Below are 19,313 nucleotides of genomic sequence, written 5' to 3' on the forward strand. Positions count from 1 at the left end.
GGAGAAGCTAGGCCTCTCTGGTCTGCCATCCCCGCCCCAAGGGGGCGAATGACAGTTTTGTGAGCTGCAAGCTCGGGCTCAGGCACCTACCCTACCCTAGAAGGGCTGGGCATGGTGTCGATCATTTAGACTTGTTGGTTGCAGCTTGAGACGGTTCGATCATTCTCATGTATCTTTTGCATATCATTGTTATCATATTATAATTAATGTAACACTAAATGTAGCTATTATTACACTTTATTATTATTATTGTTATTATTATTATTATTATTATTATTATTATTATTAGTAGTAGTAGTAGTAGTAGTAGTAGTAGTAGTAGTAGTAGTAGTAGTAGTAGTAGTAGTAGTAGTAATTTTTCTATATTCAATATTACGAAATAAACAGTATACCTTGTTTGTTTACGAAGGTGTTGAGAGTGAAGTCTTTGACGTACTAATTCAGGAGCTTGTGTTATCAGCTGCATCAACTGAGTACCTAAGTGATCCCTCCACTCTCAGTGGTTGAGATGATCACCTGGCTGGTCACTCCACGGCCAGTGATAGAGGTGAGCACCCAGCTGGTCACTCCACTGTCAGTACTCAAGGGGGTAGTGTTAACACAGGCAGCAACCCTCCCTGAAGGAACCAAGCAGGATTCTTGAAGCCTCAAAAGAAAACAGCTCACTTGAGGGACGAAACCTCTGTGCTCACCTTTGAAGAACAAGTTCCTTCATTGTTGATTACTTGGCCATGTCTTTCAGTGTTCGTGTGAGCGTAGTTCTTGCTCTCTTTGTTCTGAAGACGAGCGAAACTAACGCTTTCAAACAATCACCCCTGCTGGTCAAGGAGACAGCTATCTTGGATGACGTCTTGGCAGCACAGCATCAGAATCTACAAGAAGGGCAAACACCATATGGTTCCAGTAGCAGTGAAATGCCCCCGACAGACTATAAGCGGGTTACCGCAGGCGATCTGGGCACGGCCAGAGGAACGATTCTGAAGTCCTTCATGGGAAGAGATTTCTACGCCTTCATGAGCATCCCGTACGCTCAGCCTCCCGTGGGCGATCTCAGGTTCAGAGTGAGTTTCAGTAATATCCGTTTTGATGTGCTTACGCAGCAGATATTTCCTGCATCTCTTGAAGTAACATATGAGAGATATTCAATACTACATTTATGTTTTCACGTGTGTCTACAAAGTCACCAGCTTAAAAACGACACAGGTTACACACATCTGCATTTAAAAACAAAGCAATTAAGAACCAATTAAATTATACAATAGCCGAACTTTGGTACGAATATTTGCAAGACATAAGTCTGTCTTGTACTATTGTTTTGTATGCAAACAACCCGTTTGCAAGTTAATACACCAGGACCGTAACTTGGATGTAAGATAAAACACCAGGGAACACCACTGGTTTATTAGTTGAAACACCAGGGAAAACAAATGGCTTGTATGTTTGAGATTCGTATTTGAATGTTGTCAACACCGGTAACAAGAGGGTTGAAGAAGAGGTGGCTACATGGTAAGGGTAGTCCCTGATCCCTGACCTAACTTTCTAGCAAAAAAGACAGACTACCACTGCAGCATTAATCGAGGTCCACCACAGCAAAACACCGGTGGTGCATCGGTTCCCCTGAACCACCACACCAATGAGTCGTGTGGCAAGTTAGCAAAAAACTCTCGTGTGTAATTCGATCACTACTTATCATGACTACTGTTACCAATTCTTCAAAGGGTCAAACCTGATTTTCGCCCACTTCTCCAGGGGCAATGTAATTCTCTACGGGTTAGTGCTTCCCTACGTATATAATCATTATAACAGTCTCGCCCTCCACCCCTAATTTAAAAGCAACTAGCCTTGGATATCTATAAATGTAGTTGATATATAAGCGTAGATATGGTGTATCACAACACTTCAGCCTCTCAAGTGCTGGTCCCACACTACACTCTGTGGTCGACAGATAGTGTAGAACTTTGTCAACATCTCTGCCAAGTCATGGCTTGTTAAAAGCTCTACATATACTACCATATTTGCCTCTTTACACATTTACATACCTGCCATCCTGCACACATTTCACATTTTTCACATTTCAATCATAACTAATACCAAATTTAATAATAATAATAATAATAATAATAATAATAATAATAATAATAATAATAATTATTATTATTATTATTATTATTATTATTATTATTATTATTATTATTATTATTATTATTATTTTAACACATCAGCCGTTTCCCACCGAGGTAGGGTGACCCCGAAAAAGAAGAAACATTTTCATCATCACTCACTCCATCACTGTCTTGCCAGAGACGTGCCTACAAAAACTACAATATATCTCCACCCCTCCTTCAGAGTGTAGCACTGTACTTCCCACCTCCAGGACTAGAATAATACCAGAGCTTTGGTAAGTTGGGGGAAGAAGAAGGATAGGCGAGGATGGAATATGAAGGCAGGTTCGGTGGGGGGTGGGGAGAGAGAGGGATGTGGATAATTGCCGCCCAACCACTTTGGCGTATATAATGAAGGTGTGCGTGTGTTGTGTTATGCATAATAATCGGATGATTGGTATTCTGCATCACCCGTCAGAGGCACACGTGTTAATTTGCATGAAAGTGAATTAGTCGTAAATACGTTTTTGTTTTTGCCAGTTTTATGCGTAGAAGGCAAGTTGTTCGGGCTAGTTGTAAGGCGCTTGCTGGAGCTGCTGGTCAGCTGATCCGTTTCTGAGGCGGTGTCCTGTTGTAGGCGATTTTCAACTGCTACTTGGTTAGATGTAAGGTGTCATCAATAAGGATGGTTTTGTGTCTTAGACACAGATTGAATCTGGTGGTACCTATTCTTCTATATCTTCAGGCAGATCACTCAGAATCTTTGGTCTTGGGAAGTCTCACATCCTGTGGGTTTTGTGTGGGGAGGTGTATTGATTATTAAGTCAGTAGTGCTAGTTGGCTGGGGGTGGGTTTTCCCTGTCTAGTATAGTCCTTGTGGCTTAGCGCTTCTTTTTTTTATTATAATAATAATAATCTGTCTAGTATACAGAGTTCTTGCATAACATATAGTCATTGCTTCTTTAGTTTGTGAAGCCTAACATTTATTGCTTCGATTTCCTGTTGGATGTGCAGATCTTCCATTCTGATTCTGTCCCTCAGTCTGGTGCCTGTGATAAAGCAGAGTGCCTTGTTCTGGAGTCTTCGCATGTGTAACATATTGATTTTTGTTGTTAGTGACATGGCACGCAAGGATGTTCAAGCATAGGTCTTGCCTTTATCTTATATAGGTGCTTCATGACATGAGAGAGAACTATGATTAAACTTGTATAGCTGACTGAGGCGGGTTGTAGCTGAGTTTACCTTGTTGGTGACGTGTGATGTAGACTGGAGTATTGTGTCATTCTCATAGCCCAAGATCTTATTTGGGTTTTAATGGTGATAGGTGTGCCCCATCGACCCCGGGTAGTAGTAGTAGTATAAGCACAAGCAGCAGTAGTAACCAAATCATTAGTCTAGCAATATTCATCGTAAAGTTTTTTGGTTGTTGTTCGCCTTCACTTGTAAACAGTTCATTGTTTATCAGTCTACGAAGCAAAACTTTCTGCAATAATTTCTGCATCTCCTCTTCCTTCATTGCTCTACTGAAGTGAGTATTTCTAATCACTGTTTTGCTGTTACTTGCCTCTCTCCTTATCTTACCACCATAATCCCGTACTCATATTTGTATTCTGCTCCAGGCCTGTGATGGATAGTGTATCATCACTCTTACCTTTTACTGGTCACTGTATCATCACCCTTACCTTGTACTGACTGGTCACTATATCATCACCCTTATCTTGTAATGATCACTGTATCATCACATCATATTAACCTTGTACTGGTCACTGTATCATCACTTACCTTGCACTGGTAACTGTATCATCACTTGTACTGGTCACTATATCATCATACTTACCTTATACTGGTCACTGTATCATCACTTAACTTGCACTGGTCCCTATATCATCACACTTCTCTTGTACTGATGACTGGATCATCACTCTTACCTTGTACTGACGACTGTATCATCACCCTTACCTTCTACTGATCACTACATGGACGTGCGACGTGCCGCGACGCAGTTTAACTACTGATCACGGTTCAGCCTTGTAACTTCCTTCGAGTTTTTTTTTTTTTTAAATTGAGGTATCTGTAGGAACCTGGGGAATTTTTTTAAGTGCCTTCTAAGAATTTAATTTATTTTTATTAAAATGATTATTGTAATTTAGTGAGGAGAAGTTTGTGTTTCGTTACCTAGTGTTACCATGTTACTCTTGTGCGTGAGTTGCTGCGTGATTCTGATAAATGGTTCTTGGAAATATCTTCTTTAAGTCCAGGTCACAGACCAGGTCTTACTTCCTTCTTCTTGTCTGTGTATCATTACACTCCCTCTATCATTTTCTTCCTTTTGTGTATCATCACACTCTCGTTTGCTTCCTTCTTCTGGTGTGCAAATCATGTTCACACTCATTTCCTTCTTTCTTCTGGTCTGCGTATCGTCACACTCTCATTTCATTCCTTCTTCTGTGTATCATCATGTTCACACTCTCATTTCCCTCCTTCCCTCTGGTCTGTGAATTATGTTCACATTCATTTCCTTCCTTGTGGTCTGCGTATCATCACACTCAACTCCGCAGAATCCTGAGCCGTGGGAGGGCCCCTGGCCTCAGGAGGTAGATGGGGACTACGAGGCCACCTGGCTGAGAGCGAAATGTCCTCAGATCTCCCTCATCCTTGACGTCATCTCCGGCAGAGAAGACTGTCTCCACCTCAGCATTTACACCCCTTTGGTGAGTATGCTCTACCTCCCTGGTGAGTATGATCCACCTCCTTGGTGAGTATGATCCACCTCCCTGGTGAGTATGATCCACCTCCCTGGTGAGTATGATCCACCTCCCTGGTGAGTATGATCCACCTCCCTGGTGAGTATGATCCATCTCCCTAGTGAGTATGATCCACCTCCCTGGTGAGTATGATCCACCTCCCTGGTGAGTATGATCCACCTCCCTGGTGAGTATGATCCACCTCCCTGGTGAGTATGATTCATCTCCCTGATGAGTATGATCCACCTCCCTGGTGAGTAAGATTCATCTCCCTGGTGAGTAGGCTTAATCACCGGACTAAATTATCCGTCTATCAGACTAAATTACCAGTCTACCAAGAGTGATTTACCAGATTACCAAACTGAAGTAAATGTATTATTTTTAAAATCTATTAGACTGTATTTCATTGTATTATACTCTAATACATTATTCTACATTGTAGTGCTCTGTTACTGTAATCTTAATTAATACAATGTCCCAAAAATGTACAATGTACCAAAAATGTTGCATTTGATCGTAATGTATTCAGTGTATTGCTGTATTCTGTTCTATTCTAGGTTCTATTCTGCCCTGTGCTGAATAGAACCTAGACTCTGCTGCGTTCTAGGTTCTATTGTACTCTGCTGAATTAGTGTAACTACAGTCTTGTACTCATGAGTACAAAACTGTTTAGTACAATGTAAGTCCTCTTTTCCTTGGTTTCCTTCAAGGTGGGCACCTTGATGCTAGTGAAGGGATCTTGATTCAAGGAACTAGAACTACCCTTTAATCTTATCAAATCAGGTTACCTCCCATTTCCAGGGCGCTGGCTGACCTTGCGGTTTTAGAGCGTCTCCTCGAGTATTAATAATAGCCAAAAGTAATGAGAGACACGGGAACAGAACTTCTGCTGCCACAACGTTTCGCCATGAGTAAAGATTTTTCAAGCTTTCTATTAAGCTCTGCTTAGAGCGAAACATTGTCACAAGAAAAGCTTGTACCTAGTTTGTTTTCTTCGTAACAGTAAGCTTTCCACAGCTTCCGGAGGATATGGAAGCCAGCAGCAGTCTTCCTGTGATGTTTTGGATCCACGGTGGAGCTTACACTACCGGTGACGCCAGCCTCTATGTTCCCACCAAGCTTATGGACCGAGATGTGGTGGTGGTGGTGGTGCAGTACCGTCTGGCCTCGTTGGGTGAGTGGTGATGTTGGTGATGATGGTGGTGGTGGTGGTGGTGGTGGTGGTGGTGGTGGTGGTGGTAGCGGTGGTGATGGTGGGGGTAGTGATATAGTAACATATCATTCTAAAATCCACTTGGATCTAACACCCTCACACTTGTTATGTGTTCAGTCCTCATACCTCTCAAAACCTCCTTCACATCCTCCGTCGAAACCCTCCCACGGAAGTTCCCTACATTTCTTCTCTTCCTCTCTTAGTAAACCTAACCAGCTCCATGCTTTCTACATGACCGAACAATCTCAGCAGCCTCTTTCCCCATATTGACTCTCACCTAAGAGCCGTACTGCTTTCTAATTATTTCATTCCTTATTCTCTTCATAAAATTCTCTCCAAACATTAATCTGTTACGGTATTTTCACTGCCTCGAACCTCATCCTTGTAAATACAATGGCGTCATTATTCCTATGTTCTGATATGTTTTCTTTTTGCATTCACTGATATACCTCTTTGTCTTACACAGATATCTCTATACTCCTGCATCTTTCTTTCCTTAGTTTATTCTTTGATTCAGCATCCTCTTCATGGGTCTATCTGCCGATGCATCCGTTGTCAGGTATCAGGACACTACCTTCATGATCCTTCCTTCCACTCTCACTTGCAGTCTTCCATCTCCCGGAATTCTACTCATTCTAATCACCTTTGCTCTTTTCTGTGTTTATTTATTTAGCTAGCTTTCCTCTCTTACTGTTTGTTCCAAATTCCTCCACTGTAAACAAAGCTCTACCTTAGATTCAACTAACAGCAAAATTCAACTCTGACAACTTACATTATACATCAGATTAATCTTTACGACAGAGCATCTCTCTCTAACTCTGTGATTCACTTCTATAAGCACGTTACATTACCATAGCGACATACGCAGCCTTATCTAATACCTACTTTCAGTATCTAACATTCTCCCTCTTTCTTACATACCGTAAACAACCTCAGCCTCACTCTCATATAATCTTTCTACAGATTACAAATATTATTATTATTATTATTATTATTATTATTATTATTATTATTATTATTATTATTATTATTATTATTATTATTGGGACATACTGGGACATCTTTCTTGGATCGCTCAGCTACCGAAACACATCTAGCTAATGTGTGTATTTTTCTGTGTACTTGACGTTGTCTCTTTTCTTCAGGTTTCCTTGCTGGGGGTATTCCCGAGGCTCCTGGCAACATGGGGCTCCTCGACCAGATCATGGCCCTCCGCTGGGTAAGTGCTCCTTGCCTCTTCTTCTCAATATATTATTGCCTATTCACTGATAACTCGGATAACGCTGGACCGTTATCAACTCTAACCAAGGACACAGTGCAAGCCAACCACGGTACTGTTCTTCTTTGTTTGGAGTACCTATAAATTCACCCCCCTCCCCCAAACACACACACTAATCCTTTCCTTCCACCGCAGGTACAAGATTACATAAGCTACTTCGGTGGAGACCCCAACCTAGTGACAGTGTTCGGGCAGAGTGCTGGTGGAGCCAGTGCATCTTGGCTGCAACTCACGCCGTTAACTAACGGTAAATGTCTCTTTCTCTCCTGCACTAACACTCCCTTTTCACTATAACCTTAAATTACAGTATGATATATCATTCTTTACTAATTCTCGTCCGCTGCCTCCTTATTACTGGCGAGTCACTAACAATGATCTGACCATATTAATTATGAATTACTGTTTATCGTTGGCTGCGAGAGTACAGTTTCTGTTTTGCGATTATCGGGCGGAGGATCGAGCCTCTACAGCTCCTTACTTTGCATGACCCCCACGAGTTGAGTGCTATAAGAAAATATAATAATGACAACTGTCTAAACAAGACGTCATTTACACTGGAACCTGTGCTAACCAGGCAGCAGCGCCACACCTGTACCTGGCACCATGATGCCACATATTGAAATGAAAATTTTTATTCAATCCTCTAGTCGTGGGAGTCCAGACTATTGCCATATATTTACATTTTACTCATTACATCCTGAGTAAACCGAGTTCGAGCCTATATGACGCCTTTCGTACAGTTTTTTTTTTTTCACGAAAATGTGGAACATGAATTTGGTTCTTGTTTTAAGAATAGTTACCTTGCTTTGCTCCCACCGAATGGAATCTCCACACTTCGTCACGACACAGAGACAGCGCCACAGAACAATGGTCGTCAGCTGCTGCATCGTGTGATCGTCGAGAGTGGCTCTGCCCTGGAGATCTGGACCATCGACAACAACCCGCATGAGTCCTTCCAAGACACCGCTGCTCTCCTCAATTGCTCCTTGGACGGCTGGAGCTCCGAGGAGAAAGTCGAGTGTATGAAAACCAGGAGCTACAAGGAGGTCACCCGTGCTTCACTTGTTCTTTATGTAAGTTAGCCTGAGTGCCATTCATTCAGGTGCTCCAAAATCACATTTTTATTTAGCTTTATTTATACTAAAGAGTAAGCAGTCACATATACGGTAGGAGTCAGAGTGCCATCATATAGGAACAGGAAGATGAGCTTAATTGACATCGTCTCTGAATCATCCATAATGTCCATGAGGAATCATTTGCCTCACAGACCGCGTATCTTCCCCAACAGGCACAAGACCGTATTACGGGAGGTCTGGGGTTTCGTGGTTTGTGTCCAGTGATTCAGAGTGAACTGGCCAATGGTAATCACAGTGACTTGGAAATCGTCATTCCCAAGGACCCTCGTGCCACACTAGAGCTTGGGGAGTTCCTGAAGGTGCCTGTCATGATCGGCAGTGTACGAGACGAAGGATCACTCATCATTGGATGTGAGATCATTTATTTCATCTACGGATTTGATATTTTTATGGAACCTAATTATGTTAATAATTATAACATACAGTAACAATAAAAATATCAATAATAATAATAGTCATAATAATGATGATAATAATAACAATATTACTAATGACAAAGAATACATAACTCAACAAACTGTATTGAATATATATATATATATATATATATATATATATATATATATATATATATATATATATATATATATATATATATATATATATTTATATATATATATATATATGTCGTGCCGAATATGTAAAACTGGTCATTTAGCAAGAACTCATTTAAAATTAAGTCCTTTCTAAAATTTTCTCTTATACGTTTAAAGATAATTTTTTTTCATTAATGTTGATGTAAAAAATTATAATTTTGCACCAAAAGGCATTTAGAAAACTTACCTAACCTTATTATAACAAGAACAATTTATTTTAGCCTAACCCAACTAAATATATTTTAGATTTGTTTACAATAATTTAATACTAAACAAACAGTGAAATATATTTTTTTTCGTTAGGTTCAGAATGATTTTGGCGAAATTATTGCATACACAAATTTTAACTTGTCCTATATGGCAAGATAAGTGTTGCTAATTAAGCCAAGATCGCAAATTCTGCCTATTCGGTACGACATTTATATATATATATATATATATATATATATATATATATATATATATATATATATATATATATATATATATATATATATATATATATATATATATATATATATATATATGCAAAACAACCACTCTGAAAGAATAGAGAAATTCCAAGCGCTTTCGTGACTACTCACATTATCAAGGAACTATGAAAGTAAAGCATCCAAGGAAGCTATATAAGGGGTCTGGCCAGCACCTCACTATCAGATCCCACAACGGTTAAACACCTGACGCGCGCCGACCCAACTTGGATAGGTCCTTTGCACAACTCACCCCACAAACTATTCTACCCCAAAAAAATTAAAAATTATTTGTCCAGTGTATTATTAAATTCTTCCCAAATTCTATTAATTATAAATGGATCTAATTTATATAAACCAAAGGAAATATTCATATTATTGTCAAAACTGCTTTTTATGAAACAAGATTCAATTATATTCCTGTCGACCATGGACTTGCTTGATACTACTTTCTCAACTTTTTGAAAATCAATTGGATGGTTAAAATCTCTTACATGAATAAATAGAGCATTGGAATCTTGTCCAGTTCTAATGCTATATTTATGTTGTTTTAATCATAGTTCGAGATTTTTACCAGTTTGACAGTAATAAACTTTATCGCAAATTTTACAAGGAATCTTATAGACACATCCATCAGCATTTTGGGGGGAATTCTTTATCAAAAGTTTTTGTACTGTATCAAGATTTTTGAATACAACTTTAATATTAAAAGTCTTAAGAAGAGAAGGCATATCAACCAAGTTTTCATGGTAAGGGAGAACCAACATATTTTTAGTTGAATAAGGCTGGTTGTCCCTTTTTGGATTGTAAAAAGTATTTCTAGCAACTTTAAAAGATTTATCAATTACATTTCTTGGGTATTTTAAATCATTACCTATTTCATAAATTTTGGATATTTCCTCATCTATGAACTCAGGACTACATATTCGTAAAACTCTCAAAAACATTGATGAGAAAACAGACAGTTTGACTCTATCTTGATGCGAGGAATAATAGTGGACATAGGAACAGTTATTTGTAGGTTTTCTGTAAATTTTAAATTTGAATTCATTATTACCCTTAATAATTAAAACATCTAGAAAAGGCAATGAGTTATTTTCTTCAAACTCAACAGTAAAGTTTATAGAATGGGCTAAGCTATTTAATTTTCCTAGGAAATGGTGTATATCTACATTCTATAAACTTCTATAAACTTTACTGTTGAGTTTGAAGAAAATAACTCATTGCCTTTTCTAGATGTTTTAATTATTAAGGGTAATAATGAATTCAAATTTAAAATTTACAGAAAACCTACAAATAACTGTTCCTATGTCCACTATTATTCCTCGCATCAAGATAGAGTCAAACTGTCTGTTTTTTCATCAATGTTTTTGAGAGCTTTACGAATTTGTAGCCCTGAGTTCATAGATGAGGAAATATCCAAAATTTATGAAATAGGTAATGATTTAAAATACCCAAGAAATGTAATTGATAAATCTTTTAAAGTTGCTAGAAATACTTTTTACAATCCAAAAAGGGACAACCAGCCTTATTCAACTAAAAATATGTTGGTTCTCCCTTACCATGAAAACTTGGTTGATATGCCTTCTCTTCTTAAGACTTTTAATATTAGAGTTGTATTCAAAAATCTTGATACAATAAAAAAACTTTTGATAAAGAATTCCCCCCAAAATGCTGATGGATGTGTCTATAAGATTCCTTGTAAAATTTGCGATAAAGTTTATTACGGTCAAACTGGTAAAAATCTCGAACTAAGATTAAAACAACATAAATATAGCATTAGAACTGGACAAGATTCCAATGCTCTATTTATTCATGTAAGAGATTTTAACCATCCAATTGATTTTCAAAAAGTTGAGAAAGTAGTATCAAGCAAGTCCATGGTCGACAGGAATATAATTGAATCTTGTTTCATAAAAAGCAGTTTTGACAATAATATGAATATTTCCTTTGGTTTATATAAATTAGATCCATTTATAATTAATAGAATTTGGGAAGAATTTAATAATACACTGGACAAATAATTTTTAAATTTTCTTGGGTAGAAGAGTTTGTGGGGTGAGTTGTGCAAAGGACCTATCCAAGTTGGGTCGGCGCGCGTCAGGTGTTTAACCGTTGTGGGATCTGATAGTGAGGTGCTGGCCAGACCCCTTATATAGCTTCCTTGGATGCTTTACTTTCATAGTTCCTTGATAATGTGAGTAGTCACGAAAGCGCTTGGAATTTCTCTATTCTTTCAGAGTGGTTGTTTTGCATATTCTGAAATCACCTGTTTACTGTGATCTTATTGCATATATATATATATATATATATATATATATATATATATATATATATATATATATATATATATATATATATATATATATATATATATATATATATATATATATATAAGAACATAAGAAAGGAGAATCACTGCAGCAGGCCTGTTGGCCCATACTAGGCAGGTCCTTTACAATTCATCCCACTAACAAAACATTTGCCCAACCTAGTTTTCAATGCTACCCAAGAAATAAGCTCTGATAACTCTATCCACTCATTTGCAAGTCACACTCAAATCCAACCCCTCTCACTCATATATTTATCCAACCTAAATTTGAAACTATTCAAAGTCCTAGCCTCAATAACCCAACTAGGTAGACTGTTCCACTCATCAACTACCCTATTTCCAAACCAATACTTTCCCATGTCCTTTCTAAATCTGAACTTTTCTAATTTAAATCCATTACTGCGGGTTCTCCCTTTATTAATACCTATCTTCCACTTATACACATCGATCAGGTCTCCCCTCATTCTTCGTCTAACAAGAAAATGTAATTTAAGAGTCTTCAATCTTTCTTCATAAGGAAGATTTCTAATGTATTAATTTAGTCATTCTACGCTGAATGTTTTCTAACGAATTTATATCCATTCTGTAATATGGAGATCAGAATTGAGCTGCATAATCTAGGTGAGGCCTTACTAATGATGTATAAAGCTGCAGTACAACCTCTGGACTTCTGTTGCTTACACTTCTTGATATAAATCCCAATAATCTATTTGCCTTTTTACGTACGCTTAGGCACTGCTGTCTTGGTTTAATTAAGGTTGCTGCTCACCATAACCCCCAAGTCCTTTTCGCAATCTGTATGGCTAAGTTCTACATTATTTAACTTATAAGTACCAGGGTTATGGACACTCCCGAGCTTCAGAACCTTGCATTTATCTACATTGAACTGCATCTGCCACTTTTCTGACCAAGAACAGAGTTTGTCTAAATCCTCCTGAAGTTCCATAACATCTACGTTTGAATCAATTATCCTACCTATCTTTGTGTCATCGGTGAATTTGCTCATATCACTAGTAATACCCTCATCAAGGTCATTGATATATATTATAAACAACAACGGGCCTAAGACTGATCCCTGTGGAACGCCACTTGTTACAGATCCCCACTCGGATTTAACCCCATTTAAGCATACTCTCTGCTTCCTATTAGTGAGCCATGACTCGATCCATGACAGCACTTTTCCCCCAATGCCATGAGCTGCCACTTTTTTTAACAGTGGTGCGGTACTCTATCAAAAGCCTTACTAAAATCTAAATAAACAATATCGTATTCTTTATCATGATCAACGGCCTCAAAAGCTTTACTGAAGAAGGTTAATAAATAAGTTAGGCAGGAATGGCCCCTCGTGAATCCATGCTGAGTATCATTAATCAAGCTGTGCTTATCCAGATGGCTTCTTATATTATCAGCTATAATTGACTCTAGTAATTTCCCTACAGTTGAGGTTAGGCTTATTGGGCGGTAATTTGACGGAAACGACTTGTCCTCTGCTTTAAAAATAGGAATTACATTAGCCATCTTCCACATATCAGACACTACACCTGTTTGAAGAGAAATATTTAAAATATTAGTCAATGGTTCACAAAGTTCCATTTTACACTCTTTAAGAACCCTTGGAAAAAGTTCATCAGTGCCCGGGGATTTATTTTGCTTTAACCGGTCTATTTGTTTGATAACCAATTCGGTAGTGACTGTGATATTGCATAATTTATCATCATCAGGCCCACTATAACAATTAATTACTGAGATATTGTTAGTGTCTTCCTGAGTGAAAACCGAGAGAAAATAATTATTAAGAATAGAGCACATTTCATTCTCCTTGTCAGTGAGATGCCCAGAGTTATTTTTAAGGGGACCTATCTTATCTCTAACTTTTGTTCTATAAACCTGGAAAAAACTTTTTGGGTTAGTTTTCGAATCCCTAGCAACTTTAATTTCATAGTCCCGTTTAGCTTTTCTTATCCCTTTTTTAACGTCCCTCTTAATGTCAATATACTGATTCATAAGATGACCCTCACCTCTTTAGATGCGCCTATAAATTCCTTTTTTCTGTCCTAAAAGATATCTGAGTCTATTATTCATTTATCTGGGATCATTTCTATTCGATCTAATTTCCTTATATGGGATAAAAGTCCTTTGGGCAGCATGTATTGTGTTAAGAAAGCTGTCATACTGATAGCTCTCTTCGTTACCCCAATCCACAGATGATAAGTGTTCTCTAAGCCCATTGTAATCTGCTAAGCGAAAATCTGGGAACAGTACTGAATTATCCCTACTGTCATACTTCCATTCAATGCTAAAGGTAATTGATTTGTGATCGCTTGTGCCGAGTTCCTCTGTAATTTCTAAATTATTAACAAGAGTTTCCTTGTTTGCCTAAACCAAGTCAAGAAGGTTATTTCCCTTTGTAGGCTGTATCACAAACTGCTTCAAAAAACAATCCTGAACTACTTCTAAGAAGTCGTTTGATTCCAAATTCCCAGTCAAGAAATTCCAATCAATATGACTAAAGTTAAAGTCTCCTAGAATTACTACATTATCGTGCCTTGTGGCCTTAACAATTTCCTCCCATAGTAGTCTCCCTTGGTCCCTATCTAAGTTTGGGGGACGGTATATCACATCTAAAATCAATTTTTCATGTCCCTCTGAAAATTCTATCCAAACAGACTCTGTGTGTGTTACTTCAGACTTAATACCCATTTTTATGCAACAGTTCAAGCTATCTCCGACATACAGTGCCACCCCACCCCCCTTCCCGATACTTCTATCTACTTGGAACAATTTAAATCCCTGTATGTGACATTCAAAAGGCATGTCCCGATTTTTCGTGTTGAACCACGTCTCAGTTATGGTAAATACATCAATGTTACCTGCACTAGCAACTAGTCTCAACTCGTCCATCTTATTCCTAGCACTACGACTATTTGTGTAATATATATTTAAGGACCCACCTGTCTCTTTACCCTTCCTGCTCCTTTCTGTTATTCCACTAAACCTATTACTGTCCTTGTCACCTAGTGCCACTGGCTTTCCAATATCCACCTCATTTTGCCTAATACTAGTTCTCCTAGTACTCATATTACTACACTGTTTTCCCGTCAAAACCCATACCACTAACTATTCCTAGTTTAAAGACCTAACAGCTCCCTCCCTTGTCTCACTGATCCCTATCTTCCTACACTGATAACCCGACCTTACTGGCTCCCTCTTCCCTCACTGATAACCCGACCTTACTGGCTCCATCTTCCCTCACTGATAACCCGACCTTACTGGCTCCATCTTCCCTCACTGATAACCCGACCTTACTGGCTCAATCTTCCCTACTGATAATCCTACATTACTTGCTCCATCTTCCCTCACTGATAACCCGACCTTACTGGCTCAATCTTCCCTACTGATAACCCTACATTACTGGCTCCATCTTCCCTCACTGATAACCCGACCTTACTGACTCCATCTTCCCTCACTGATAACCCTACCTTACTGGCTCCATCTTCCCTCACTGATAACCCGACCTTTCAGGCTCCATCTTCCCTCACTGATAACCCGACCTTACTGGCTCCATCTTCCCTCACTGATAACCCGACCTTACAGGCTCCATCTTCCCTCACTGATAACCCTACCTTACTGGCTCCATCTTCCCTCACTGATAACCCTACCTTACAGGCTCCATCTTCCCTCACTGATAACCCTACCTTACTGGCTCCATCTTCCCTCACTGATAACCCTACCTTACTGGCTCCATCTTCTCTCACTGATAACCCTATAATACACGACTGACTCAGGTAACACCACTGACCTCATCTCATTCCGTCCAACAGTGGCCTACAAGGACTACTTATACCCCAAAAATCACACCCCTAACGACACCGACTTCATGAGAGACCAAGCACTTCACATGATCATCAGTGCCTTTGGTAAGGTCACGGTGTCCTCGTCTACATCAATATCTATGGTAAGGTCACGGTGTGCCTGTCTACATCGGTATTATATATCATTCTTGTACTACTACTTCTACTACTACCACCACCTCTTCCTGCCTATATATAGCCGTCCTGCTCCACTTCTGGTTAGTGTGACTTTGTCAATGGTCCAAGTCGGACCGAAACGTCGTCGTAAGCTTCTCTTTTTTATGTGCGGGTTATTTGTGTATTGTGTACATCAATATCTATGGTAAGGTCACGGTGTCCTCGTCTGCATCAATATCTATGGTAAGATCACGGTGTCCCCGTCTAAATCAATATCTATGGTAAGGTCACGGTGTCCTCGTCTGCATCAATATCTATGGTAAGATCACGGTGTCCCCGTCTACATCAATATCTATGGTAAGGTCACGGTGTCCTCGTCTGCATCAATATCTATGGTAAGGTCACGGTGTCCACGTCTGCATCAATATTTATGGTTATTTTTGATGACTGGTTATTTGCGTGAATGACAGCCTATTAATCTAATTAATCAGCTAATTTGTTTTCTGGTTAATTAGCTGACTGATTGATCGGTTGGACTAGAACTTGACATACCTCAAGGTTGACTGAGAACTTGGCATACCTTAAGGTTGACTAAGAACTTGACATACCTCAAGGTTGACTGAGAACTTGACATACCTTAAGGTTGACTAAGAACTTGACATACCTCAAGGTTGACTGAGAACTTGGCATACCTTAAGGTTGACTAAGAACTTGACATACCTCAAGGTTGACTAAGAACTTGACATACCTCAAGGTTGACTAAGAACTTGACATACCTCAAGGTTGACTAAGAACTTGACATACCTGAAGGTTGACTAAGAACTTGACATACCTCAAGTTTGACTAAGAACTTGACATACCTCAAGGTTGACTAAGAACTTGACATACCTCAAGGTTGACCGAGAACTTGACATACCTCAAGGTTGACTAAGAGCTTGACATACCTCAAGGTTGACTAAGAACTTGACATACCTCAAGGTTGACTAAGAACTTGACATACCTCAAGTTTGACTAAGAACTTGACATACCTCAAGGTTGACTAAGAACTTGACATACCTCAAGGTTGACCGAGAACTTGACATACCTCAAGGTTGACTAAGAGCTTGACATACCTGAAGGTTGACTAAGAACTTGACATACCGCAAGGTTGACTAAGAACTTGACATACCTGAAGGTTGACTAAGAACTTGACATACCTCAAGGTTGACTAAGAACTTGACATACCTGAAGGTTGACTAAGAACTTGACATACCTGAAGGTTGACTAAGAACTTGACATACCTCAAGGTTGACTAAGAGCTTGACATACCTGAAGGTTGACTAAGAACTTGACATACCGCAAGGTTGACTAAGAACTTGACATACCTGAAGGTTGACTAAGAACTTGACATACCTCAAGGTTGACTAAGAACTTGACATACCTGAAGGTTGACTAAGAACTTGACATACAGCAAGGTTGACTGAGAACTTGACATACCTCAAGGTTGACTAATAACTTGACATACCTGAAGGTTGACTAAGAACTTGACATACCTCAAGGTTGACTGAGAACTTGACATACCTCAAGGTTGACTAAGAACTTGACATACCTGAAGGTTGACTAAGAACTTGACATACCTCAAGGTTGACTAAGAACTTGACATACCTGAAGGTTGACTAAGAACTTGACATACCTCAAGGTTGACTGAGAACTTGACATACCTCAAGGTTGACTAAGAACTTGACATACCTGAAGGTTGACTAAGAACTTGACATACCTCAAGGTTGACTGAGAACTTGACATACCTGAAGGTTGACTAAGAACTTGACATACCTCAAGGTTGACTGAGAACTTGACATACCTCAAGGTTGACTAAGAACTTGACATACCTCAAGGTTGACTAAGAACTTGACATACCTCAAGGTTGACTAAGAACTTGACATACCTGAAGGTTGACTAAGAACTTGACATACCGCAAGGTTGACTAAGAACTTGACATACCTGAAGGTTGACTAAGAACTTGACATACCTCAAGGTTGACTAAGAACTTGACATACCTCAAGGTTGACTAAGAACTTGACATACCTCAAGGTTGACCGAGAACTTGACATACCTCAAGGTTGACTAAGAACTTGACATACCTCAAGGTTGACTAAGAACTTGACATACCTCAAGGTTGACTAAGAACTTGACATACCTGAAGGTTGACTAAGAACTTGACATACCTCAAGGTTGACTAAGAACTTGACATACCTGAAGGTTGACTAAGAACTTGACATACCTCAAGGTTGACTGAAAACTTGACATACCTCAAGGTTGACTAAGAACTTGACATACCTGAAGGTTGACTAAGAACTTGACATACCTCAAGGTTGACTGAGAACTTGACATACCTGAAGGTTGACTAAGAACTTGACATACCTCAAGGTTGACTGAGAACTTGACATACCTCAAGGTTGACTAAGAACTTGACATACCTCAAGGTTGACTAAGAACTTGACATACCTCAAGGTTGACTAAGAACTTGACATACCTGAAGGTTGACTAAGAACTTGACATACCGCAAGGTTGACTAAGAACTTGACATACCTGAAGGTTGACTAAGAACTTGACATACCTCAAGGTTTACTAAGAACTTGACATACCTCAAGGTTGACTAAGAACTTGACATACCTCAAGGTTGACCGAGAACTTGACATACCTCAAGGTTGACTAAGAACTTGACATACCTCAAGGTTGACTAAGAACTTGACATACCTCTAGGTTGACTAAGAACTTGACATACCTGAAGGTTGACTAAGAACTTGACATACCTCAAGGTTGACTAAGAACTTGACATACCTGAAGGTTGACTAAGAACTTGACATACCTCAAGGTTGACTGAAAACTTGACATACCTCAAGGTTGACTAAGAACTTGATATACCTGAAGGTTGACTAAGAACTTGACATACCTCAAGGTTGACTGAGAACTTGACATACCTCAAGGTTGACTAAGAACTTGACATACCTGAAGGTTGACTAAGAACTTGACATACCTCAAGGTTGACTGAGAACTTGACATACCTGAAGGTTGACTAAGAACTTGACATACCTCAAGGTTGACTGAGAACTTGACATACCTCAAGGTTGACTAAGAACTTGACATACCTCAAGGTTGACTAAGAACTTGACATACCTCAAGGTTGACTAAGAACTTGACATACCTGAAGGTTGACTAAGAACTTGACATACCGCAAGGTTGACTAAGAACTTGACATACCTGAAGGTTGACTAAGAACTTGACATACCTCAAGGTTTACTAAGAGCTTGACATACCTCAAGGTTGACTAAGAACTTGACATACCTCAAGGTTGACCGAGAACTTGACATACCTCAAGGTTGACTAAGAACTTGACATACCTCAAGGTTGACTAAGAACTTGACATACCTCAAGGTTGACTAAGAACTTGACATACCTGAAGGTTGACTAAGAACTTGACATACCTCAAGGTT

General features: G+C 39.0%; 1 protein-coding gene across 4 annotated transcripts in view; it reads left to right on the forward strand.

Annotated features, from left to right (window-relative positions):
* The first annotated feature begins 493 nt into the window (after positions 1–493).
* Positions 494–19,313, forward strand: part of LOC128686744 (juvenile hormone esterase-like) — a 29,378-nt gene continuing 10,558 nt past the window's right edge. For 2 of the 4 annotated variants that reach the window (XM_070082304.1, XM_070082305.1), the window contains exons 1-8: positions 554–1,061; positions 4,661–4,813; positions 5,864–6,020; positions 7,205–7,278; positions 7,474–7,585; positions 8,188–8,411; positions 8,627–8,825; positions 15,694–15,789. In XM_070082304.1, coding sequence (XP_069938405.1) covers positions 732–1,061; positions 4,661–4,813; positions 5,864–6,020; positions 7,205–7,278; positions 7,474–7,585; positions 8,188–8,411; positions 8,627–8,825; positions 15,694–15,789 — 1,345 coding nt within the window. In that variant the 5' untranslated portion in view covers positions 554–731. The other 2 variants (XM_070082306.1, XM_070082307.1) reach the window with 2 other exon arrangements.

This window comes from Cherax quadricarinatus, chromosome 7 (assembly GCF_038502225.1).
Source record: "Cherax quadricarinatus isolate ZL_2023a chromosome 7, ASM3850222v1, whole genome shotgun sequence".
Taxonomy (NCBI): Eukaryota; Metazoa; Arthropoda; class Malacostraca; order Decapoda; family Parastacidae; genus Cherax; species Cherax quadricarinatus.